Consider the following 26,617-nt stretch of genomic DNA (forward strand, 5'->3'; position numbering starts at 1 on the left):
GTAACACTAAATCTTATATTTCAAAGTTGTTTTAAGAGAACAGAATTTAAAAATTCTCAGCACAAGAAAAAAACTTTGTAACTACGTTAAGGTGATGGATGTTAAAAAGACGTGGGGTGTTTTTTGATATATACACGTATGTAGAATCATTATGTTGCAAACCTGAGACAAATACAATTTTTTGAATATTGCATCTCAATAAATATACGAAATTCAAAAGAAAAGGTAAGAGTGCTAACACCCAGATACCATGAGAGCAGAAAAGCTACAGGTTTTCCCATGACAGAAGAAGCAGACCAGAGACTGACTTTATCTTCAAAGATACAAAGTTTATTAAACAAATTTGGAATCCATAGTATCATTCCATAAATTAGACAGCAGTCAAATTTTATATATACAAATCACAGTGATTTTCATTGTGCAAGGAATTGACAGGGTTAGAAACAGGCTTTTTGTTCTTGTTGTTTTTTGTTTTGTTTTGTTTGTTTTATGCACACGAGAAGCTGGGATGACCCGGCAGGGATGCGGGTGGGGGACACGCCGGGGACGTGCCGCACCTGCTCAAGGGGGTCCATTCTCACCGGAAAGAAGGAAGCCACGACCGCCTTGCAGAGCTGGGAACCAATCTGAGGGACCGAAGCAAGACAGCCTGGAAGTCGAAAGGCTTCAAATCCCAGGTGTGATAACACTGCCTGAATGACTTTTACTTAAATCACAGAGGTGGCCACCGGATCAAACAGCAGATCAACGGAACGTTTTGAAACACAGCTGAGATGAAACCGTTACGGGGTATTTCCCTTTTGTCACGAAGGGCTGCTCCCTGGGTCTGCAAAAACCAACCTGACACCAAAACGTCGTCCTTGGGGGAAACATCCCTCCACGCTCCACCTCCACCAAGACACACACACACACACACACACACACACACACACCCGACTCAAACACATTATTAAGACAACTATGCCTGTGCTTTTTTCTGTTTTTGGTTACATCCACTCAAGTTGAATTAGCTAAGTCAGAAACAGGGACACATGGTGCAGCACGTAGGATGCGGCCAACGGGTCTGAAATACTCGCTGGGTAGATGGACCACTGGGAAAAGGACAACACAGGCGTCTCATTTCAAATCTCAACTGGGCGATTGAGGGCTTCTGGGATGGTGTCCATTTTCTGATGCAAAATCACAGGGATGAGGGGAAAAAAACAGACAATCTTCCTTGCACTCGTAGGGCAGGGCGAGGATTTGGGAGTGGTCCTGGCTGCCAACAAAGTGGTCCCTCAGCGTGGTCAGCGGACAGCATGGAGCCGTGGATCCTGGTTACAGTGGTTCCAAATTGAGAGGTAACGCGGGTCAACGGCACGTAGAAGTGGCAAATGAAAGTCACGTCGCTCGACCCGAGCGCTGCCGGGGACTCTGCCATCAGGAGCAGGTGAGGCCTGACGCAGAGACTGAGACAGGACACCGTGTGAGACACGTACAAACGTGTGATGCTGCGGCCGCCCCAGGACCAGGAATGGAGCGTGGCGTTTTCAAGCATCGTGGCGATGGGGGCACGGACACCCCAATGTGGCTGGTGGGGCTTCTTTTGCATGTTGTGTGTCACCGACAGCAGACTTCACACTTTTCCCATTGCCGGCAGACGACACATTGTTGATAAGAAGGGTTCTGACACTGGCGGGGAAGGAACTGGACGTCGGCCAATGACTGCGGACGATACGCTTGTAGGATGAGCTGCGGTTTTACATCCTTCTTGGCTTTACAGGTGCCTAACAAGGCAGGCTGGCGACACTCCGTCCACCTCTTGCAATGTACACGTTTCCTACAGACATTTTAAATAGCGTCCTCACTTAAGAAACCATTGCCAACGTGTCAAATTGCATAGGACAAAATAAATCTATCACTTGCCAGCTCTGAAGGTTGTGCTGAGTTCCACGAATCTTCTTCAAAACTCTGCAGGCTGATCATTTTCAATCCCGTACATGAAAATTTCAGAATTTCCACCAAGTAAAAATTATTCTCCAGTTGTACGTCGTGAGTGATGTACGAGTTTAAGACACGTTTTGGTCACACCAATTTTTTGCATTACATCACACCGTTTAATTTACGGCCCCATCACCCCAGCCACGCACGGGCAGGTCACACTTTGGATGCTGAAATGCACCTGAGTGTCCTGAAGGGGACCTGAACGCCGTCTGGCGTTCTTGGAAATCCTTTTGAATTTCAGTTTGTTTTGCATGCCTGATGGCTGATTCCTGTGTTTTCCGAGAACAAAGACATTGATGCATTCGCAGTTTGCTTCTCCGGCGTATCTGTCTGAAACTAAGGCAATGCACTGTGGTGCATTCTTGCCACTAGCTTCATGTAAGCACATAGGAAGCCCCGGACAGGAAGAATGAAACCCAAAAAGAGGTCTGGGGGGCAACGGGTGTCCTGTACAATTTGGTATTGTGTTCAAGGAAGGTGTTTCATTTATTTTCTATTTTTTTAAGCCCAAGGCTCTCCAAAATAATCATTCTGATTTACTTTTAGAGGCAGAGGACACGAGCCTGGGGCTTTTTCCCTCGTGCACCCGGTGTCTCAGTCCGAGTTCACTTTGCTGATTTAACGTCCTAACATCCGAGGACGGAAACAGCCCAGGAATGGCGTGCCGAGGTTTTCAGTCCGTGCTGGGCCTCCGCTTAATGCAAACAGCACGGCGACTCAGAAGCACAGGCTGAAAAAACACAGTTCTACGGTGACGTTCATCCAGCTGCGCCCTCTGGAAATAACTTTTTATTGAGTTATTCATTGTAAAGAGTTTGTTTTACTAAATCGCGGACTCACTCTCACCTACAGAGTTGATTTGTATTTGAAGAATTGCTCATTAATGAGAAGGGGGGGGTTAGTGCCCTCAATTTAAAGCTTTTATGGGTGTAACTTGTCTTCCCATCACCCTCCAGGCAGGCCTTCCCTTCTGATTTGTAATGGAATCTGGCCAAATCTGATAGGGGGCTGCACCTCCTTTGACATTTTTGCTGCTTAAGAAAAAAAAAATGTATGGTTTTCCCAAAAGGCAGCTCCGCACACCCAGAGACGTGGCTGCACGAAAGAGACGTGGCAAAGACGGCGGGAGACGTGGCTGCAGGAAAGAGACGTGGCAAAGACGGCGGGATGAAGCACCCTCCTGGCCCGGCCCGGCGAATCAGCGGCCGCTGAGCCAAGTGCACCCGAGAGGCGCGGGCCTGGGAGCGGGCTGCCAGCTGTGGGGTCCCCCAGACCATTTTTACCAGCACACCTCCACGGCAGACGCTGCCCCCATCCCGGTTACTGGAGGAGCTGGACCTTCCTTGGCCAAGCAAGAGAGAAGAGGAATAGGAAAGAAGTTGCTGGGTGAAGCCCTGCGCGCCCTGACGGCTCTGGAAGCCACTCCTCGAATGCCCAGACCCCACGGGGAGGTGACGGTTGGGTCCGATGGCCGGATGCACAACAGGTCTCAGCCACTCGGAGCCAACCCAGAACACGCAGAACCCGCAGATTTTCACAGCAAAGTTTAGAACCAGGAAGCAGGAGCAGAAGAGTAGAGGAGGAAATGAACTGGAGACCACACGAGCCCCAAGGACCTCTACTCATGGCCTGTCTTGGAGAAGACGCCTACTCAACAGCCGGCCGCCGTGGGGTCACTCCTCAGGGAAGGACACGGCGGAGTAAACCTCCGGGGCGTCGTCAGAACCAGGTCCAAAGACAAAGACATCTCAGTCAGTGGTCACTCTGCACAAGCCCACCAGGTCTACGAAACCAGAGCGTGTGGTTACACGGACTCACGCTGAACGGTTCCAAGGAGAACCGAAAACTGAGCAGGGGTTCAGATGTTTCCATCGCTTTTTGTTCCGTTTCTCACTTTTCCCAAAACCGAAGGGAAAAGAGAACCTTTGCGGGAAAGCTCATTGAGCCAATCGGAAAGCTACTTGTCACGCTTTAGGAAATGGGTTCTAGGCGAGGGACTTCAGCTGGCATTTTTCATAGGCAGCCGTCCCTCTGCGGAGCATGACATTTTTTCAATGTGATACAGAAAAACTCCTTGAATAACGTTCATGGTCAATGGCGAGTCTCGTACTAAAATTGAAACCCCCATCCCCTTCCCTTTCTTTCTGGTTTCAAGACCCGAGGTTTCCAGACACGAAGCACTAAAGGTGTTGGATACAGACCGACATATAATATTTTCTTCACGTAGAACCATAAAATGCATATAAGATGATTCAGAACTGCACACATCATACTGTTTAGACTTTTGTCCCCAAGAGAATAGATTCTTGAAAAAAAATACTGAAACATAAAAACCATAACCTCTAGAAAGCAGAAACACTGGACAAACTGTGCTCCAATCACACTGTCTTTTTCAGACACACACACGCACGCGCACGCACCCACACGCAATTTGTGGTTGTATCTCAACAAGTTCAGCTCAAACGTGTAACGTCAAGTCTATGAGGAAAAAAAAAAAAAAAAAAAAAAAAAACCAAGCTATCACAGTAGGAACACAAAAGCTGAAACAGAAGATAAAATCAACCAGCAAACAATTGTTCTAAACGTCCTACTGTGCAGTGGATTTCCAGTTGCTTAAACGATGACAGATGCACGGAGGCCAACAGGGCTGCAGCGTCTTGGTCCACATCCACACGTCCAGAAACGTGGGAATGTCCTGGTCCCGTGAAGACCTTTCTTCAGCTCTGCACGGGCTCAGCCGCCTGTCCCAGGCAGGCTCCAATTGTCCCGTTTCTGGCATGAAACAAGATGAAAGATCTGGTTCGTTTTTAAATACCTGGGGAACGTCTGTAATTCTAACAAGAACAGTAATAATCATACAAAAGAAACTAAGCTTTCCTTTGGAATTCTTACAGCAAAGATCCACCAGCCTGAACTCTAAGGACAGAACATGTCTCATGAGAGAAATCGATCAGGATTTCCAAGGTGGGTTTTCAGTGTTCTGTGACGTTCTCCTCCACAACTACCCCACCCTCACCCACGCCGAGATCGGAGTAAACCGGAACCTGGGTTCAACGTGCTTCGCCGGACGACCTCACAGTCGGAGAAAATATTATATGATGGAATAAACATCAAGGCGCAGTGAGGCGAGCGTTCCCCTGACAGCTGTCCCAGTCACCTCCGCCCCGTGCCAAAAAGTGATAACGCATACAAAACCGAACACCTAATCACACGGTTACCTCGCCACTGCGGAATCCTGTAATTAAGCCGACCATGGGTCTCACCTATGGGCTCAGAATTCTGCTTCATGAAGAAATTACCTTTGTGTACAGAATCATCACACCGAACCACCCTTACCGGAAAACAACCAGATCTTTGTCCTGATTCATGTGCAAGTTACTCCCCGTTAAATCCCTGAGATAGATTCAAATATTAACGTGCCTGGCTTTTAGAAGGGCAAAATCCAGATTGGCTGAATAAACAGAAAGCAATGTGATCATGAAATGATCCCCTGACTTCCAGAGGTTCATCAAGAATGTCATCAAATAGTGTCCCCCGCCATGGGCCAAAGTACGTGAAAAATAATTTCACTGTGAGTCTACAAAAATGAGGCGTGAACTTGCTTACAAAACAGACTCACAGACATAGAAAACAAACGTACGGTTACCAAAGGGGAAACAGGGAAGGGAGGGATACATTAGGAGTCTGGGATTAGCAGATTAAAAGCTATAATATACAAAACAGATAAACAACAAGCACCTACTATATATTACAGGGAACTGTATTCAATATCCTATAACCTATAATGGAAAAAAAATCTAGAAAATTGTATGTATAACTGAATCTCCTGGCTGTACACCTGAAACTAACATAATATTGTTAATCAACTCTACTTTAATAAAAAATAAAAAATTTTGAATTTAAAAGACAAAAACAAGCCCTTAGATATGGGGGCGAAAAATACAAGGTAAATAAAACAAACAAACAAACTAGACCTTCAAAGTCATAAAGTCGAAGACCTTCAAAGCTTCACGGAAATTAAGAGACTGAAAAAAAATCACATCCTTTAAATCTCAAATTCAGCTTAGCAAATCCCCTATGAGGTGTTCTCCCATGATGCCTTCTTAACAGCCAAATACCCAGCAAGCCTTCTGGTCTAGAACTCAGGGATTCCCAAACAGGAACCGCGGAGCTGTGCTTCCCAATATTTAGGCGCACACCCACCTCCCAGGGGTCTTACTCAGCAGTACAGACTCTGTCCCGGCAGGTGGGTGGGTCCGGGGAATGAGATGCCGACGGTGGCGCTGATGCCCCCGCCCCGCCGCCCACACGCGCCGGAGTGTTCCCCACGCTGCCCCTGGGAAGGACCCTGCCTTGCTCCGCTCCACACGGGGTAGAGGTGCTCTGCCCAGTCAGCGCGGTATCTCCTTCACGGGAGGTCATGTCAACCCTGCTGACTTTTTCTTGTTTGTTTTTATAAAAACTTTTATTGACTTAGGCATTCTGGTTCAGATTTTGTTTTTCGATGCTCCACCTGTTTGTGGGTAGATTTTTTTTTTTTTTTTAACATTTTTAATTACTAAAAGTAAACCTGCACCTTCCAGACGGGGATTCTTGTCCTCAGAAATTCTTGAAGACTTCCAAGTCTTTCGACGACACCGGAGGGGCCGTGTTCCAGTCGTTCTCAGGATAGGCTTCGAAGTTGGAGGTATCGCCCTCACTGCACACTTTGGGCACGATGGGGGGCTGCGGGGTCAGCAAGACACAAAGCCGTGTTTGGAGAGGAATGGGATGTTAGGTTATCACATGTTGGCTGATCTAGGCTCTGTCTCTAGAGTCTTGTCTGGGGCCCAGGCATAGGCATTATTTATGTCTCATCATTGACTTTAAAGTGAAAACGTGAGACCATTACCACTGAGGACACCTGCCAGAAACATATAAAGCTCAAAGAAAGGTGAGCCTCAGAATATTCTTCATCTGTCTACCACCATCATTGCGCCATATGCCTAAAAGCTGGACACACACATCATCTGTGTTATTCCAGCCACTGTTCCCCATTAGAAAGGAAAGGGGTGAGACAGATCATAAGACATGGTCATAGAACTAGCGAAGGATGGAGCCAGGTCTCAAAAAAAAAAAAAAATCCAACTGCAAAAGCCAGGGTCTTAATCGCCATAAGGTGACTGTTCAGCTAAGATGGCCCCTGAACGGGGAACTTGGCTTATGAACAATTTGAGATGAATGGTTGCACTGAACAAATTGATTACGTATCAGTCAGAAGTCAGTCAGTCACAGCGTCAGAGCCTGTGTTTGGCTCAGGAGAGCTACCCAGCTAGGAGCTGCCTGTTGACGGAGGTTGTACCTTCAGTTTTCTCTGTGGGACAGCCTCCCAGTCCACGGTCCGGAACCACCGATGTCGCTTCACGTCCTCTGCTCCATTCTTTGAAAGAAACGTGTGTCGTCAGTGTACAGGACGTTGACAGGGAAGAAAATATTCCAAGGAATCTCTACACGATTTAGTATAAGGAAAACAAATAATGGAACAAACCAACAAGAGGTTGCTATGTTCCGAGTCCTCGTACCTAGAGTGTGAGCTACTAGGGGAAAACATGAATGCAGTTGTTTTCCATTTGCTTTCCTTCACAGTGGAAACAAATCTAGCCATGATGCTCGTGTGTGTACACTACTCGGGGCCACAAAGACCAAAATGTAATTGTGCTTCAGTCTCTGGTCATAAAATTAGACTGACACACGGTGAGGTCTGAGTCTGTCAGCTGTTTTCTTCAGATAAAAGTATGCTCACTTAAAAAAACACAGAAGCCGAGGTTCACTAAAGATTACAATTTGCTGTACCAAGCAAGTGCTTACGTGCTCAGCCAGTAAGTCACGTGACCGGGACTGCAGCCACGGAGAGCTTGACAGCCACCCAGCATCATCTCCCAGATAACAATGTGCGTTAAGGTCTGTCTGCCTGGGCCTCAGCTTCGGCACCAAAGGCCAGCTGGCAGACACCAGCAGCACCACGACCTCTGAAAATCCCTCCCAAGTGCCTTGCAAGCCTTCAACTGCCTCCTTCTCCTTTTTTAAAAATCATATTTGTAGCCACTTTTTAATCAATTAAAGGTGTGAAGTTGTAAGATAGAAATATGTGAACTATTGTGACACAGGAGCCAATGCATCTGAATTTAAGCTTGTTTTTAAAACTTGTATCAGTTCATATTTTTTAAAGTCTTAAGTGACTTATTCTCAAAAAAGAAAATCCTCAGTTACAAAAGGAAAGAAACAGGGATGTCAGTGTTTTCTGCTTTTTTCCAACCCTGTCACTTTGACAGCTCTCTTCCTTTCCCTATTTCTCTCCATCCCTATGTAAGTCAAACAGTGCGTATCTGTGGAGTGTTCCCTTGAGCGATGCTAAGACTAGGCAAATAAGACTGAAACTTTACTCTCTAGAAGTTCAAACCTGGAATGGATGCTACGGTATTATGACATCTAGACACAGATGACGGCAGATGATAGATAGATAGATAATGGATAGACAGATGATGGAAGATGATAAAAGAGGTATAGGTGATAGATGATGAAAGGTGACAGAGATGACTGATAAATGAAGGACAGATGACAGATGCATAAGCTGGTAGATAGCGGACAGACAGGTAGATAACACATGGATAGATACACAGACATGATTGATAAGTGATAGAGGAAAAGATGCTAGATAGATGGTAAAAGATGACAGACACGTATAATGATAAATGAAATCAAGCTAGCTAGCTAGACAGATAACAGACACGATGGATGGATAAACAGGTATGATAGAAAGATAGGTAGATAGACAGATAAGACACAGAATGGACAGATGGATGGATGGTTGGGTGGATGGAAGGATGGATGGATGGATAGATAGGTAGGTAGGTAGGTAGATATAGATGGATGGATAGATAGATACATAGATAGATAGATAGATAGATTAGATGGATGGATTGACAGACAGATAGACAGACAATAAATATATAAATAGGTAGGTGGGTAGGTAGACAGATAGTTTTAACAAATAGAAAGTGAAGTGAAAGAGAAAGTAGCTGCTAGAAACTCCCCAGGTGTGGAGGACAGGGCACTGTCCACAGAGGATGAAGGCGTTAAACACAATGGTATGTTTGGAAGGAAAAAGAGAAACAGTCCGAATGAGTAGCACCAGGAGGAGAGGAGCAGTCCTGTACTGGATGAACAACTTTCTTGTTTTGCAGATTTGTTTCTTTCACCAGTGATGTCCAAGTTAGCTTTTAGCCCCCTCCTTGAGGACCTGAACACACGGGCCAAGGTCCATGAATGACTTGGACAAATGTGACCTGTTACGGATTGAATTGTGCATCACTGCCCCATTGCCCCAGAGGCTCCGTGGAAGTCCCCGAGCCCCAGGACCTGTGAATGTGAGTCTGTTTGGAAAGAGGGTTTCTATAGATGCAAACACGTTAAGATGACATCATTAGGGTAGACTCTAAATCCAGTGACAAGTGTCCTTAGAAGAGACAGAAGAGGAGGCACACAGACATAGAGGCAAAGCCACGTGGAGACGGAGGCAGAGACGGGAGGGAGGTGGCCACCAGCCCAGGGACGCCCGGAGCCCCCAGAAGCTGGAAGAGGCAGGAGGGACCCTCCCCGGAGCCTCTGGAGGGAGCGCGGCCCTGGGACACCTTGACCTCAGACATCTGGCCTCCAGGACTGGGGGAGGATGAATTCTTGTTGTTTGAAGCCTACAGTTTGTGGTTATTGGTTACAGCTGCCCCAAGAAATGAATACACCCCCAAAACTAGAGAGCCTGAGAGATCTCTGGGGTTCAAGTCTCATGCACAATTCTACTTTGTCTCTCAAGATTGCAGCTGACAGGGCCAAGACACTAATCCGTGTCCAAGTTCCTCCACAGACACCCAGGCCTAGAAACAGCTAAGAAGAGGTCCCTGGATTGTCTCAAATTCAGCGGTGTCAATACAGAACTGAAACAGGCAAAGGGAACATCACACCGCTTACACAAGTCAGTCCCTTACATATATCTCCCTCCAGATGAAAAGTCTGAGAAAATCACACATGGCATACGATTTCTAAAATAATGACTAGCTCACACACAAACCTCCACACCCATGTTTACAGCAGCAATATTCACCACCACCAAAAAGTGGAAGCAACCCAAGCGTCCATGGATGGATGGATGGATGGATGGATAAACAGAATGGGGTCCATCCACACAGGGGAATATTACTCAGCCATGAAAAAGAGTGGAGCTCTGACACAGGCTACGATGTGGACGGACGGTGAACACAGGATATTCCATGATAGAAGCCAGACACAAGAAGCCAAGTTTTCTATGATTGCATCTTTATGAAAGCCCAGAGAAGGATAATCTATATGGACAAAAAGTAGACTAGAGGTTGCCCAGGGCAAGGAAGGACAGAAGGACAGGCAGGTGATATCTCCAGGGCACATGGTTTCATTTGGACGGGATGAAAACAGTCTTTAAAACTGACTGCGGTGATGGCTGCACAATTCTGCAAATATAGTACAAGAGACTGGACTGTCCACGTTAAATGCATAAGCTGAATTTTCTGTGAATTCTAGTTCAATGATGCTATTTAAAGATAGAAAAGTAAATAAATAAGATAATGATGAGTAACTTCGAGATCACCATGGAGTCACGGGCTCCTGTGGAGGGATGAGGAGACAGGGTGTAGACCGAGTCTGATTTTTAATGCCCCCAAATCCCAGACCGGAAACGTGGCCAACAATTGCATGTAAATGCTCTGCCTTTGTTGATGTGTATGAAGTGGAGGTGAGGCACACACTGGGAGCACCCTGCTCAAGACACGCGGACGCAAACACACTTACCTTCATGTTTCCCAGTCGCCTTGTTCTGTCGACAACAAGCAATTTCCTGATGAGGTCTCTGCATGGGGGAAGGAGACAGAAACACAGACATCTCGATATGGACGCCGGCCAACGCGGCAGGCTGACGGCCATAAAAGCCTGAGCGATTTATGCAACGCCGGGAGTTGCCAGCCCACGGGGACCTAGATAAGGGGGGAGACGTTGATTAAATCATGGAAGAGAAGAGACGCCTCTGAACGTGAGCGGAAAATGAACCTGGCCCGGGGACTCTGAGGCTTCATTTCAAATATACCTGTCAAGGTCGTCCCTGCCATGTGCCTTTACCGAAATAAACGGCCACGCTTTGCCCCGGGAGTCTGCTCATCGTGGCATTCTTCTTTTGCCACACTTGGCTTTCCCAGAAGCGTACAAATTACTGGAGCTTTTTCGCATCTGCTGGGTCACTTAGATCTTCCTTCTAAGTGGCAGACGGTGTCGGAATTCAGCAGGCGGTCAGTCAGGGTGGGAACTGATGGGTTTCAGCACCTTCAGAAGACAGGCTAGCTCAGAGGGCAACAGTTAAGGAGGTAAAAAGTATCGCGTGTGTGTAAGTGTGTAATACACTGAATATATTATGTTTAATAATATTCGAGGACTTCAAGCCTATAAGGATTTTTTTTCCAGGACAATCAAAACCCCTGAGTCAGTGTTCAACATCTAAACTTTCCTGACCCCCCATACTCTGGGGTCAGGAGCACAGACCCAGACTCGGGCAACGTCCTGGGGTCCGTGTGCAGCCGGGGAGGCTCAGGTGCTTGGTCAAGTGAGAAATGTGAGGTTCTGGTGACCCGGGGTCCTTCAGGTCTGGACTGGTTGAGTCTCCCAGGTTCCTACTGATCCCAAACTTTGTCAAGGAGAAGCTGGAACAGAGTTTCCCAACACGACACGTCCTTAAGAAGAACCGGGCTCCCTGAAGGCTTCTCCGCAGCTCCACCTCAAAGGGAAAAGCTGGGGACACTGGCTTACGGAAGGCTGGGGCTTTGTACCCATCACGTACAGAGCACATACTCATGAGCAGGGAAGAGGAACACAAGAGGGCTGAAACATTTAGATACCTTTCCTGTACTTATGGACTGTCTCCTGCAGTATTCTGACATACCCAAACAAAACAAAACAAACAAGCAAAAAAAAAACCCAACCACAATGTCACCAAATAGCACACTCCCAAAACATCTCCAAACACCTGTGTTTTTTCTTCTTCCTGTTTTGCTTTTTTTTTTTTTTTAACACCTCTGCCACCCTAGCAGTGAATTATAATTAAAGCTGCCTGTACTGGGATTCCAAGAAGACAAAGACGTATTTAAGATACAAAATCAGAGCCTTGTAAAACCCTCACTCAACCCTGAAAGGAAAGGGTGCAGAGGAAAAGGGGTCACCAGAAAAGTCAAAGCCAGGTAGGTACTCGGGAAGCATCTGAGAGGTGAGTGGGTGTGGGGGCGCAGATCGCTCCTGGGACGGGCTGTGTGTCTGCTGGCAGCCCCTCGATTCACCGCGGCTGAAATTCTAAATCTTACTTCGGATCCCGGTGCCAGCTGGCGTCTCCTGGACCACCTTCAGGCATGAAGAAACGCTTGTGAAGATGAGTTCTACCAAGCTGGCAGCCAGCCCCAAAGCTTTTCAATCCTCTTCAATTAGATGCAATCTTATCAAGAATCTTCACGTCCATCCCGAGACACAGACGGACGTGGTCAGATGCTGAGGCTGCATGAACCAACACACCACCTGAAAAATTCACTCAGAATTCTACACTCACAGCCACAGAGGGACAGTAAATTGGGCAAGAAATGACTCATTAGGGTCCAAAGGATTCCAGAAGAGCTTCTGCTGCTTCGCTCTTAAAAGTAAAGATAAACCAAGAGAAAAAGGAGGAGGCGGCGGCAGGAGACCAGAACTGTGGTTAGGGTTATTCTGTTTCTCTAACACCTTCTTGTCCCCAAAATGTTGGAAACCTACTCAGTGGATGAACAGAACCCAATAAACGACCTCAGATTTATGGACCCTCCCCTGTCTTGGGGAGACATCTCCTGGGAGAATTTAAGACACTCCTTGGAAGAGGAAGGGCGTTCCATCAGGGCATCTTCTGAACTGCCCAACACCAGGAGATGCCTACAGAAAAAGGTGGCTGACTGTGAGGACGCTGAGAGAGTTCCTGCGGATCAAAAGCAAGTGTCTCCCTGGCTTCAGCTGAGTCGCGCCCATGGCAGCCGTGCACAAGTGCTCCCAGGAAGAGTCCCAGGCAGCGTACCGGGGCAGGGCTGGACGTGGGCGTCGGCAGACGTTAACCCCATCCAATCACCGGCGACTTGCTGGTACACGCGCAACCCCATCTTAAACATGTTTTGCCATCCGTTTGAAATAGAATCACTAGAAGCTGATGGGATGTGAGACGTGGGAGAGAAATCCTAGGATGCTCCTTCGTGTCTTCCTAGAGCCACAGGCTTTGGGGTGCATAGTTCCCTTGTCACCTCGCTATCTGACCATTCATGGTATAGAGTGTCCCTTCTGGATGGTTATGTTTAGCTGGAGCCTCGTTTTCTTCCTAAAATCTGTCAGAACCTGCCTGGTGCGTCAAACACAACCTCCGGCCCACACAAGCCAAGAGAAACACAGGATGCAGACCAAGGACCTCTCCGGACAGTGAGCGCACCGACCACTGAGAGACAAGACGTGGATGCAGCCAGTGGTCCTAGAAGGCCAACACTGTCATGAAATAACACGACTTCTCTGCACTCAGTTTCCATGGCTTACTTTTAAAACATGTAGCAAAGAAAAAGAGACAAAAGCTTAGTTCTCAGCTAACCATAATTAACTCCATTTTGTCATCAGCAGGAGTGTGGGGCACCTATCGATGTATCTGGGAGAGACAGTGAAACAGCATACGGTCCAGATGGCCAGGAGCTGACTCATGGAGTAAGGTATTTGGAAAACCGAGAGCACCCTTATCTTTTAAAAAAAAAATTAGTTCTTTCCCCCCACCCAGAGCCACAAAAATGCATACCCAAACTGAGTAACAGTGAAGCAATGCAGAAAGTCTTGAAGCAACAAACTCATGACTCAATGTTTTCACCGGAAAAGATTTTAGGGATGAGATTAATTGAAGCGGGAGAGAAAAGATAAACTCTGCTAAATCCATCACCACTTGTGCCAAGCACAAAACCTGCGGGTGGTGCAGGGCGGAGGGAGGCCCTACTTGCCAAATAACAAAACGGTTCTCTCATTAAATACAGTAACAAATGCCTTTAGATGAATTCCCAAAATCATTTCAGCACAGCACAGGGGATAAGGCAGGGCTGGGACCCGGCTAGGCAGATGCCTTGGCTGTGATTTTTTTTTTTTTTAATATGCTTTAAAATTAAACACATCCAATGATGAGGGAACTGGTTTACTTACTTGACACTGAAATCCAAATGTCTGGGGAAATCTATCTTGCCCGCAAGAATTTTTTGATAAATGCCAAAGGCGTTGTCATCAAAAAACGGAGGGAACCTGTTAAGAAACAGAAACATGGATTTTTAGTGGGCGAGCAAGGGTGGATCACCCCTGTCGCATTAAGGATGACGCTCTCTGCCCACCACGGGCAGAAGGTAAATTATTTCATGTGAGCTCTTTCCTGACACGGAGGAGTGGTGGATAGTTCGGGACTAGAGGCGAGGGGTCACTTCCAAGAGGCCGAGCATGATGGACCACAGGCCAGCAGAGAAAAGGCAAGAACCCCAAGACCATCTGATGAACAATGTGGTCACCTGGGTGGCATTAAAAATGCCCCCCCCACTAGAGCATGAGTGGACATCCGTCTTCTTCCTGCAGACACAGCGCCCTGCACACAGTAGGTGCTCAACGAATCTTTGAGGCCAAATCGAAGAGGATGGCTGACCTTGTGTTGTGTCTTCTTCTGGCTCAGGTTGTCTGCAACCCTACAGAAGCCAACACCTGATTCCACAGTAGATGAATTCTCCTACGTCCTACTTTGGGAGGTGAGTGACAGTCAGGCTGGTTTCCAGCTGGTATCTTTAGGCACAAAGATCTACACCCTGTGGATTAGCAAACTATGGCCCCGAGCCTGTTCTTGTCAATAAAATTTTACTGGCACACAGCCACGCCGTAAACTTATGTACTGTCTGTGGCATATTCCCACACATAAAGACTGTAGTCCAGGTAACACAAACTAAGACTAGTATCCCTTCTAGTATCTGGAAACAGGAAAAAATGTGAAACAGACTAAAGAGGAAATATACTTTGCAGATGAAATTAGCGAAGGACCTGAGAGGAGGTCCTCCTGGAGGAGGTGGCCCTGCATCCAAGGACGGTGTCCTTAGAAGAGACAGAAGAGGAGAGACACAGACACAGAGGAGACGCCACATGGAGACAAAGGCAGAGACGGGAGGGAGGCGGCCACCAGCCCAGGGATGGACGCCTGGAGCCCCCGGAAGCTGGAAGAGGCAGGGAGGACCCTCCCCTGGAGCCTTCGGAGGGAGCGCGGCCCTGCGACACCTTGACCTCAGACGTCTGGTCTCCAGGAGGGGGGGAGGATGGATGCCTGTGGTTTTAAGTCCCTGGTTTGTGGTCATTTGTTCCAGCTGCCCCAGGAAACCGACACACAAATGTATTACAGAGAAAAGAAAGTAGAAAAACAAACAAATAAATGAATAAAAGAAGTATGAAGTACAAAAACAGACATGAATGAATAAGAAGCAGAGGTAGATCCATCAGAAAAATGAAAGATTCCAAATAAATGCAGAAATGTGGCTGTGCACCACGTGACATCATCCCACTCGGGTGTGAGCACAGGTGCCGCGCTGGCAAGGGCAGGGCCGCATCCCTCTGCGTCCCTGGCTGTGATGAGCTCCGAAGCCCGGCCGCCCCGGTGGGAAGTGGTGCTTGTCGCCAGCGTGACCGGCGTACAGCGCCCAGGCGCCGGCCACCCCCGCCCGGCAGCTGCCTGCTCCCGCGGGGCGCGGGGCGCCCTGCTGCCGTCGGGGGTGGCGGCCGTGTGGGCGCGCCCACTGCATGAGCTCGTCGGGGGGCAAACGTACCCTGCCGTTGGCGTGGCAGCCCCAATTCTCAAAGTGGGGTTCCAAGGAACCCTGAGGGGGTTCCCCCAAGGAGGTTTTTTTTTTTTTTACGACTTCTGTGGTGGTGTCCTTCTTCTGACTATAAATCTGAACGTGGCTGCATTTTCTCCCTATCCCTCAACACAACACATCGTGCCGGACAGAGTGAGACAGAAGAAAGCAGCCCCCTTGGATTAAGCTGGACACGAAAGGGAGGAACAAAAATGTGAAACCAGGCCACTCATCTCTCCAAAGATTTTTTACTCCAGGAAGTACCGTTACCGTATCGTTGAAAACCTGATTCGTGGTAACCATTGGTGAGTGTATTATTTTATGCAAATTGAGTTTTTTTAAATTTCTGTTTTAATTTCAAATGTGGTAAACACTGGCAGATGTAACCCACATCAGTGGAGGCTCTCTGGGGTCAGTAGTAACACTTACGAGTGTTTATAAGTTTTAGGAATGTAATAACTTTTAGGATACGTGGTTGCTGAAAACTTCTAGGGTCCTGTGGCCGAGATGTCTGAGAACCACTGCACTGCAGCTAACATGCCATGTGGATGTGGGTCCAAATGCACACAAATCCCACCTTCCCTAAAAACACGTCTGTGCTGGTCAACTCTCCACAAGGGTGGATTTGAAAGGAGCAGATGATGGGGGAAAAAAAAAAAGAGCTGAGCTGGGTTTTCCTGGGAAAACCCACTAGTGACTTTTCTGCAATGTGCTACACATTTTCAATCGCACCTTACATTTCTTAGTGGATGAAAATAAAAGCCCAGCTATGACATGCTCTCCCACCGTAATCACACGGCAGCTTTTACCTAACACATGGTTTCTTCTGTACTTCAGGAAAGATTTAAACAACCACTGAAAGCAATAAATGAACAGACAAGGCAGTCTGCGCTGGATCCTGCTGCAGGTGCGAAAATAGAGAAACAGAAATCCAAGTAAACTGGAGACAAGGACTTTGAAAAAACAAAGTCATCTCCACCTTCCATACAGTAACGTCCTCCCACCGGCCGCCATGAGTCTCCTGGTTCAAGAAGCACAATTTGCATCTGGTGACCTCCTGAGCAGTCAGCACACATAACCAGCTGGTTTCAGATCCCCATGAGTGCTATAAAGGGAAGAGAAGGAGGTGCTGGGACAGAGTGGGGAGGGGGGGCAGGGCTCTGAGGTCAGGTTGCAGGTGAGCCTTCCTGAGAGCAGAAGAGAAGGGACCAGCAGGGGCAATGCCCTGCAGGAGGCTGGCAGGGAGAGGGACCGGAGGGCCTCATGGTGTGTTGGAGGGGCAGTAGGAAGGCTAGCAATGCCAGGAGAGGGGCCAGGTCACCGTCTGAGATGGGCGGATCGTGGACAGACCACCTCAGAGCCCCGTACAGTAGGGAGCTCTGCGTCTTTGCACTCGAGGGCTGCAAGGGAGGACGGCGTGGTCTGGCTGGTGTCAGTGGGGGATCCCTTAAGTGGCTGCCTGGGACAGATGCTGTGGGCAGGAGAGCGTGTGGCCGGAGGAGACAGGAGGACATTGGGGATGGGTCCAGGCGAGGGCTGAGGCTGGCTGGACTCGGGGAGAGCCGAGCAACGTGGAGGAAGGGCCAGCTGGGGCTGCAGTGTGTATACAGGGACCGATGGCTCTGAAAATAGCCACTCAGAAAACCCTGACTCTAACTGGAGTTGTGCAAAATAAAAGCATGCTGACTGTGAACACAGTTCCCTTTACGAAATGCAACGTTCAACTTACAATGTTTGGGGTCAGGAGAGGGTTTTAATCATTAATCTCCAATTATTCTAATAACAGCACCTAATAATATATTAGATTCTAGTTACATTATTTCTATTCAATTCCTAACATTCTAGTAGACTGTTAACAGTAGGATACTAGAAATACTAGAAATACTCTGTTAACATTCTGTTTACTATTAGAATAAAAATATATTCTCTAATGTAGTAATATATTCTAATACGATTCTAATAGTATGCGTATATAATAACAGTAATAATTATAATGTACCCTAATATTATATTGTATTTCTATTCTATTCTATTTATTTTAATTATCATTACACTAATATTAATTATTGTTCTAACATTTCTACTCTAATAATTCTCTATTACATTGTAATATATTGTAACCTAGTAACGTTCTAATAATTACGTTTATCTAAGATCCCTAATAATAATTCTAGTATATCCTAATATTACATTGTAATTCTATGCTATTCTATTTTAACCATTATTATTATTTGCTCTGATAATAATTATTCTAGTAATTCCAGTCTAACAATTTTCTGTGACATTCTGTCAACATCATGATGTCACAGTATCTTTGTCTTTACTAACGACAGGCTGTATTATTACATCCTCTAGTACGACAGTCTATGCTAACAGCAAAGACGAAAAAGAGGACACAGGAACCCCATTCTACCAAACTCACCGGGCGCCAGGATTCAATTCTGCTCGGGCAACGCTGCCCTCTCGTGGTCAATAATGGTAGGGAAGGAAAAAATGCTACTGGCGTCTGTGTGATCAGATACGGCTGCAGGAGTATTTACAATTTTTTGTCTCTTCTTGGTGGACTGATGCTTCATGGAACTCATGTCAACCAACCGCTCAGCTTGGGATGCCTTGCGTTAGGGTGGACGTGAAGGAATCTGATTCTATGTGATTTGCTGGAGGCATTTGAGTGAAGAGCACTGGAAAATTCAAAAGGATAGACAGACAAACAGAAAGACGACAGGATGGATGGATGGATGGATGGATAGATGGGTAGATAGATAGATCAACAGATAGATTGATGGATGGGTATATGGGTGGATGGATAGATAGATTGGATGGATAGATAGGTAGATATATAGACAGATAAATGGATGGATAAATGGATGGATGAATGGATAGATAGATAGATAGACAGACAGACAGATGGATAGATAGATGGATAAATGGATAAATGGATGGATGGATGTATAGATACATAGGTGTTTAGATGATAGATAGATAGATACATAGATAGATAGATAGATAGACAGACAGACAGACATATAGATTAGATGGACAGATACATGAATGGATGGATGGATGGCTAGATGGATGGATGGATGGATGGATGGATGAATGGATGGATAGATGGATAGATGGAGGGATGGATGGATGGATAAATGGATGCAGGGAGGGATGGATGGATCAAAGTACAGATGGATGGATGGACAGATAGATTTGATAGACTGACAGACAGAGAGACATTGATAGATGATACATTGATAGGTTGATACTGACAGATTGAGAGATGATAGATCGATAGATATGGCTGATACATAGACAGATATATAGTGGACAGGTAGGAAGGTAGATGTAGATGATAGATAAACACATTGATAAACAGATGGTAAATAGATGGACGACAAACACAAGGCTTCCTAGACTCCAGCCTGGCTGGCCATGTGCTCAACACAGAATTCCTCTTTCTCCTCCTTTCCACCTGAAAGCTGGGGGCCTGTCCTGCAGGGAACCAGACAGGTGTGGAACAGGGTCCAGGCTTTGCCACAACCAGAGAGGACTCATAGTGCCTGCAAGACTGGCCAGCAGAAAGCACACACACCGAAGAAAGCAGGACACCGGGAAGGGGAGAGAGGGTGGGTGGAGGTGGGGAGGCAGCACGTCCAGGGGCCCCTGGCAAGAGTCCTGGGCACCCCCTGCCCTGCCTGTCAGCCACCCCATCAGACAGAAGAGCCCCGAGTTCACTGGATGAGGGGAACCCCTAGGTCCATGGTTTCCAAGAGGGGGGGGCTGCTTTCTGTTTCCGGCTGGAGGACCCCCAGAGACCCGCCTTACTCAGAAGCCAGACTTGAACACTTCACGCCGACCGCCCGAGAGGCGGTCAACCTCTCAGGATCTGGACCAGGGGAAACCCGATTCCAAACCTCCCTCAAGGCATGTTTGGGATTTCAGGAAAGAACACTCTCTTTTTTTTTTTTTTCCGGCCAACCATTTGTAAAGTCCTAAATCGCATTTATTTATCTTTATCCAACAGGTACATCACCCAGCTCTACAAACAACTCCGAGTCCGTGCAGAAGACGAACAGTGTATCCTCAGTAGAGTGGGACGCTGAGAGACAGAACAGACATCTCACCAGATGTGCACTGCTGGTCCTTCTAGCCTGTGCTTTTACTCTTTGGAAAGCAAACCAAATCGTCGGCTCACACGCTGATCGCTGCAGTGGGAAACTGCGGTGAGCCTGCACCCCGAGAGTCTGCCTCGCCACCCACCCCACCCCAATGCCCCATCCTAGGGGCTGACAATCCCAGGACAGGCGAGCAGGGGAGGCACGTGCCGGAGACTTGTACTCACCCGGAGAGCATCTCAAATATCAGGATGCCGAGCGCCCACCAGTCCACCGCTCTCCCGTGGCCCTTGCTCTGGATGACTTCCGGGGCCAGGTACTCGGGCGTCCCGCAAAGGGTCCACGTCCTGAGGACAGAGAAGGGGGTCCACAGATGTCAGCCGCGCTTGGCGAAGGCATGCCTCGTAGAAGCACTGGATGTTACAGCAACTGATGGGAGAGACGTGACGCCTTAGACCCCCCCCCCCACACCGTGGAGAATAGCCATGTGGTCTTAGCTGACACGTTCCCTTTGTAGACACTCATGAGCCAAAACAGAATCCAAGTGATGGTCCTGGGGTCACGGCTGTGTCTTGTTCTGCGTGCTTGTGTTTCTGACTCAGAAGCAAAAAGCCTACGATCCTTGTTTTCCCATAAAGTGACGCATTCAAGGACTGAGTCGTGAGCCCCGTCTCGGAATGACCCGCAGGAGCCCACACGTCTGCTCCACAAAGCAACGGCTACTTCCGTCCTCCCAGGCGAAACTCAGCTACGTCGGAGCATGCTTCCCACCTGCTATGCGAAAGGCTGGAAGTGTTCTCCGTGCTTTCCAGGGTTCGCTGTCATTTTAGTATCGGGGGGTGGCTTTTGGAAATCCTTAGGTTAAGGAGCTCTGGGATGTCTGGGGTTTATACCAGTGGAGAGTTTGCAAAGGATTTCTCCCCTAGATGAGCTGAAACTTGCCAAAAATGTAGTCTTCAGCCCCACCTAGAGGACAGCTGGCCGAAAGCAACACATTCTTAGCAGCCCAGACGGACTCAGCAGAGAAGGTGGAGATTTCTGATTCGTTGAGTGGGTGTTTTTTATTGGGTCCCCCCCTTCCCTGGGCTGCCTAAGGTCTGTGTTTTTTGCACAACAGATGGACGAAGCATTCATGCTTTTCCTTGCAACAGAATTCTCTTTAGACAGACTCACAGCCATAGAAAACGAACTTATGGTTACTAGTAGGGAAAGGGGTGGGGAGGGATAAATTGGGAGTTTGAGATTCGCAGGTACGAACGACTATATATAAAATAGATAAACAAGAAGGTCCTACTGTAGAGCACAGGGAACTATATTCAATATCTTATAATAACCTGTAATGAAAAAAATGAAAAAGAATACATACATATGTTTAACTGAATCACTCTGCTATAGACTGGAAACTAACACAACATTCTAAATCGACTGTACCTCAAACAGAAAAAAAGGTGGAATTATATTCAATACCTTGCAATAGCCTTTAACGAAAAAGAATATGAAAATGAATATATGTATGTATGTGCATGACTGGGACATGGTGCTGTGCACCAGAAATGGACACATTGTAGCTGACGATACTTCAATTAAAAAAAAAATTTTAACCCTAAAAAAAATAAATGAAATGTGAGAAATTCCAAAAAAAAGAAAAAGAAAAAAAATTCTGTGTCTAATGCATAGGGAAATAAGTCACTAACATAAGGTGCAAGTTGTATATGACAGAGCAGTGGTTGGGTCACCATCAAAAACAGCAAATAAAGAATCAGGACAATGTTGACACAGGAGCCGTGAGCAATCCCTGATCCTCTAGCAAAAGCTCTGAATGGTGCCTGTCTTTTCTTAAAAGTGTGACTTAAGACTGTTGGGATGTTTAGCAGCAAAGACGGCTTGGAAATCATTTGGGTCCATCTTGTCTTCTAACACAGGGCAAAAATCCAAGGCCGTCACAGTAGATCTGCCTGTTCCGTTCAGTCAACCCTGGTGGTTTTGGCTCATGGAATTCTTTAACTCAGCTGAATGATCCAAGTAATTGGTTATGTTGTTCTCCGCAGCCTGGGTAGCACGTGTAAGGCCTCCCGAATCCGGCTGGAAGCCTAGAGATCTCAGCTGGCTATCGAGGCCAGGTGGAGGTGGCCGCAGGTAACCGTATCCGCGCTGGGCACATCATCTCCACGTACATTTGGAAAGGTGAGTCTCTTCCAGGCTCCATCCTAGGGTAAGAGGCCCAGATCGAAGGCTGTGTGACTTTTCAGTTTCTAAGTAAACTCAGGCGGCCTGACACCTTGCTCACGTGAAACCTTCCTGCACAAAGTCCCCAGGCTTCCTGGATGCACTGAGACGTACATCGCTAGAAAGAGCTTCAGACTGCAGGACAGACAGCCCGGGATGGGACTGCGAGACTGCTGGCCCTGGCTGTGAATTATCCACGCCCCTGGTCTTCTCTATTTTTTTGCTCACTTGGCTCTTGGAGAGAAAAGAAGGTGACACCCGCTGTGCTCAAGTTTCCTCACTATTATCAGCTCCACTAGAGCCAGGGGGACAGGGCTGTGTTACCCAAAGAGAGACAGGATTCTCTGTAAAGGACAGATGTCAAATTGCTCGTGTGTTCCTGACCCCCCCCCCACTTCCTTCCATGGCATCTGTACTGGGTTGAATTGTGTTTCCCCCGAAGTCCTAAACCCTGTGAGTGTGATTTTATGTGGAAATAGGGTCTTGCAGAGGTAATCAAGTTAATATGACGTTGTGCTAGACTAAGATGGAACTAACCCAATGACTTGTATGAAAAGGAAGAGATAAAGATCTCTCTACCATGTGAGGAGGCCGTAGGACGCCATCTACAAGCCAGCAAGAAGCCCTCACCAGCCAGCATCCTGATGGTGGACTCCCAGCCTCTAGCGCTGAGAAATAAATTCCTTCTATGGTGACCAATCCTATGGGATCAGGACCTCACTCTCATGACCTCTCACCTTCTAACAACACTATCCCCAAATACAGCTACAATGGGGGTTAGAGCTTTAACACATGAATTTTGGAGGGACACGGTTCAGTCCACAGCAATGATGGAGATGGTGATGATGATGGTGACGATGGTGACTGTGATAACACTGATGATGATGGTGATGAAGACAGTGATGGAGACGGAGATGGTGAAGATGTTGGTGATGGTGGTGATGGTGAGGGTAATGATGACAATTGTGATGGTGACAATAGTGACAATGATGGAGATGGTGATGATGTCGACGGTGGTGGTGATGGTGGTGGTGGTGGTGATGATGGTGATGATGGTGGTGGTGGTGGTGGTGATGGTGGTGGTGGTGGTGGTGATGGTGGTGATGGTGGTGGTGGTGATGGTGGTGGTAATGGTGATGGCGACGGTGACGATGTGATGGTGGGAGCTTGGGCATGATAAAGTCAGAAGCACATACTGTCTTCTCAATGCTTGCTATGTGACAGGAACTGATCTTAGGAAATACTTCCCAATGAGCAGGTCCAGCCCTCCTCACCCATCATCCTATACGGCAGGAACAATTCTCATTTCACAGGTGAACACAGTAAGGCACACAGGGGCAAGGACAACATACAACAGACAATGTGGCAGAACCAGGGGTCCAACGTATGGCAAGTGGTCCCCATGGCCACCACCCTTCACTCCTAACTGCTGGTCTGAGGTGCTTCCACTGACAGAGGCCCCTGGTAATGCAAACACATTTAAGCTGGAAGTCAGAAGGTACTAACACCTGGCAATTGTCCGAAAGGGGGCAAATCGTCTCACCTCTCAGAGCCTCAGATTTCTCATCTGTGAAATGAAGAGGTGTGGCTAGATGAATTCTAAAATTGTGTGTGTGTTGATGGCAAACAGACTGCAACTACTTCAAGGATCCTTAGCGATTATCTTACTAAGTGCAGTCAGTCAGACAGAGAGACACAAATATGATGTGATATTAACTACTTGTGGACTCTAAAAAAAATGATACAAACGAAATTATTTACAAAACAGAAACAGACTCACTCACAGGCATAAAAAACAAACCTATGGCTACCAAAGGGGAAAGGCGGGGAGGGATAAATTAGGAGTCTGGGATGAGCAGATACACACTACTGTATATAAAACAGATAAACAACAAGGCCCTACTGTACAGCACAGGGAACTATATTCAAGATCCTGTAACAGCCTATAATGAAAAAGAATATGAAAAAACCATACATACAATGGAAACACTTTGTTGTACACCAAAAACTAAGACAACGTTGTAAATCAACTAGATTTCAATTTAAGAAGAAAAAGGCTGCTTGGATTGAAAATAACATGAGACTAAGTTTGTTTTTTTTTTTTTAAATGCGCTAGTACCATTGGTGGTCACTGAGGCCACAGGTAATGATTTTCGAAACGCTAAATAAAGTGAAATAAAGTGAAAAAAAAAAAAAAGGATGTAATATCCACAGTTCTCTCCACTTTTGTGTCTGTTTGAGAATGTGAAGTCGTGATTTTACAAGATCGAGTTCCATGTCGTTGCTAGCAAGATCCCAGAAACCAAAACCTAAAGGAGCACTGAAGTGTCTCCATCCACGTCATCTTAAATGCACAGGACACGGTCACTGATGGGAACCTCACGGGCCAAACATGTCACCCAGGGAAGTTGTGAAACATTTTATTTCTGCTTTGTTTGACGGAGGATTCCAAATAAAACAACTTTTTAAAAAATATATATATATTTTTATTGACGTATAATCAGTTTACAATGTTGTCCCACTTTTGGGTGTGCAGTCTAATTCTTCAGTCATATAGGAACATACATCGATTCATTTCCATGTTCTTTTTCACCATAAGTTATGACAAGATATTGAATATGGCTCCTCGTGCTCTACAGTATAAACTTGCGTGTCTATTTTATGTTTATTAGTTAGTAATCTGCAAACTGGGAGGTTCTAAAATGACTTCAAAAAAACAAAAAGGACAGGGTATACCTATGGGGGGAGCATCGATGTTATAAACCCGACTTTTAAAAAGGAATACAGGAAATCAAGTACGTGACACTTTGGAAAATTGTAAATCACTCAAGAATTTAAAGAATCTTTCATTCCATAAAAAAGAATTCTTATTTTACCATATATATAAATGGTCTTCACTCCTATATGTAAAAGCATCCCATTTTATTCTCAGCAATGTAATAGATGAAATTCTATGGGGGAAAGTCAGACTGAATTCAGCTGCATTACAAAGTGATCCATCCCGTCACGGAATGGGACTCTGGTGTATCTTCCTCATCGACCTACCATGTAGGAGCCACTACCCACACATAGCATCTGAGCACTTCAAACGTACAGAGGAACTGAAATTCTAATCTGATTTTAATTCATCGGAACTTCAATTTAATTTAGCCTATATGGGTGCAGTTACTGAAAACCTTTATTTCTGAAGAGCTTGGTCATGTGAATCTACGCCTCCCCCAACTACAAATGTCGTGGATGCTAAATAAAGCATTTCCCGTATTTCTGATGGATGAAAATCCTGCACCCAAATTGAGACAGCATCGTAAGGCTAAAAAGGCACGTGGAATTTCAAATACACAGCAGCCAAAATTCTAGGAAAGTCCCTCGGGGTTGATAGTGATTATATATTGATATGACCATGTTTGGAATATATTGAATTAAATCGACTACATGGATAAAATAATCCTTTTTAAAATAGGGGTACTTAAACATTTCAAATAACGCAGGAGGTCTGCATCAGATTTATACTGCACAGGGCTGCTCTAGCTAAAATTGTCCAGGGGAACAAAATATGCATCTCTGACCTTTGACATGGAACACTGTATGAATTTTGGATGAATGCACGTTGCTCTCAGCGGCTGTGATGATATTAAAAAATGTAAGAGTTGGGTGTATCGCCCACTCTGTCTGAGTGTCTCTATTTAATGCCTGTGTGTACCGGCTGATTGGGTGGACCGCTGGGGATACAGGAGGAAAAAAAAGCTTACATTTTTATGAGGGGTCAACAACAACAACAAAACACAAGCCCCAGCAAAATCGCCCCGAAACAAAACAAACCAAAATCCTAGAAAGCGAAGGTGTGATGTGAAGGAGGAGAAACGGCCAACACAGAACATGAGAAAGTGTATCTAAACCCCTGCGGTCTTGCCCCTTTCTTTGGAATAAAAATTTAGGATTGCATTCAAAAACCAAACTTTTCTTGTAGTAACCGATAATGGGAAAGACTATGAAAAGGAATATATGCATGTACGTGTATGACTGAAACTTGATGCTGTGCACCAGAAATTGATGTAACATTGTGAACTGATCGGGCTTCAATAAAAATTAAAAAAAATTTATTATTAAGAAAATGGCACAAATGAACTTATTTACAAAACAGAAACAGACACACAAACATAGAAAACAAACTTACAGTTATCAGGGGGGCAAGGGGGTGGGAATGGATAAATCGGGAGTTTGAGATTTGCAGATACTAACTACTATATATAAAATGGATAAACAAGTTTTTACTGCAGAGCACAGGGAACCATATTCAATATCTTGTAGTCATCTATCTTGAAAAAGAACCTGAAAATGAATCTA

General features: G+C 46.3%; 1 protein-coding gene across 1 annotated transcript in view; it reads right to left on the reverse strand.

Moving 5' to 3' along the window:
* Nucleotides 1-308: 308 nt before the first annotated feature.
* The window catches only part of PRKX (protein kinase cAMP-dependent X-linked catalytic subunit), a 60,134-nt gene continuing 33,825 nt past the window's right edge, over nt 309-26,617 (reverse strand). The window contains exons 4-9 of the mRNA XM_074359080.1: nt 20,275-20,394; nt 14,269-14,364; nt 10,840-10,897; nt 7,325-7,402; nt 6,560-6,708; nt 309-4,755 (exon numbers count right to left, since the gene is read on the reverse strand). Of these exons, the coding sequence (XP_074215181.1) occupies nt 6,583-6,708; nt 7,325-7,402; nt 10,840-10,897; nt 14,269-14,364; nt 20,275-20,394 (478 nt within the window). The 3' untranslated portion in view covers nt 309-4,755; nt 6,560-6,582. The remainder of the gene's footprint in view (nt 4,756-6,559; nt 6,709-7,324; nt 7,403-10,839; nt 10,898-14,268; nt 14,365-20,274; nt 20,395-26,617) is intronic.

Source organism: Camelus bactrianus, chromosome X (genome assembly GCF_048773025.1).
Source record: "Camelus bactrianus isolate YW-2024 breed Bactrian camel chromosome X, ASM4877302v1, whole genome shotgun sequence".
NCBI lineage: Eukaryota > Metazoa > Chordata > Mammalia > Artiodactyla > Camelidae > Camelus > Camelus bactrianus.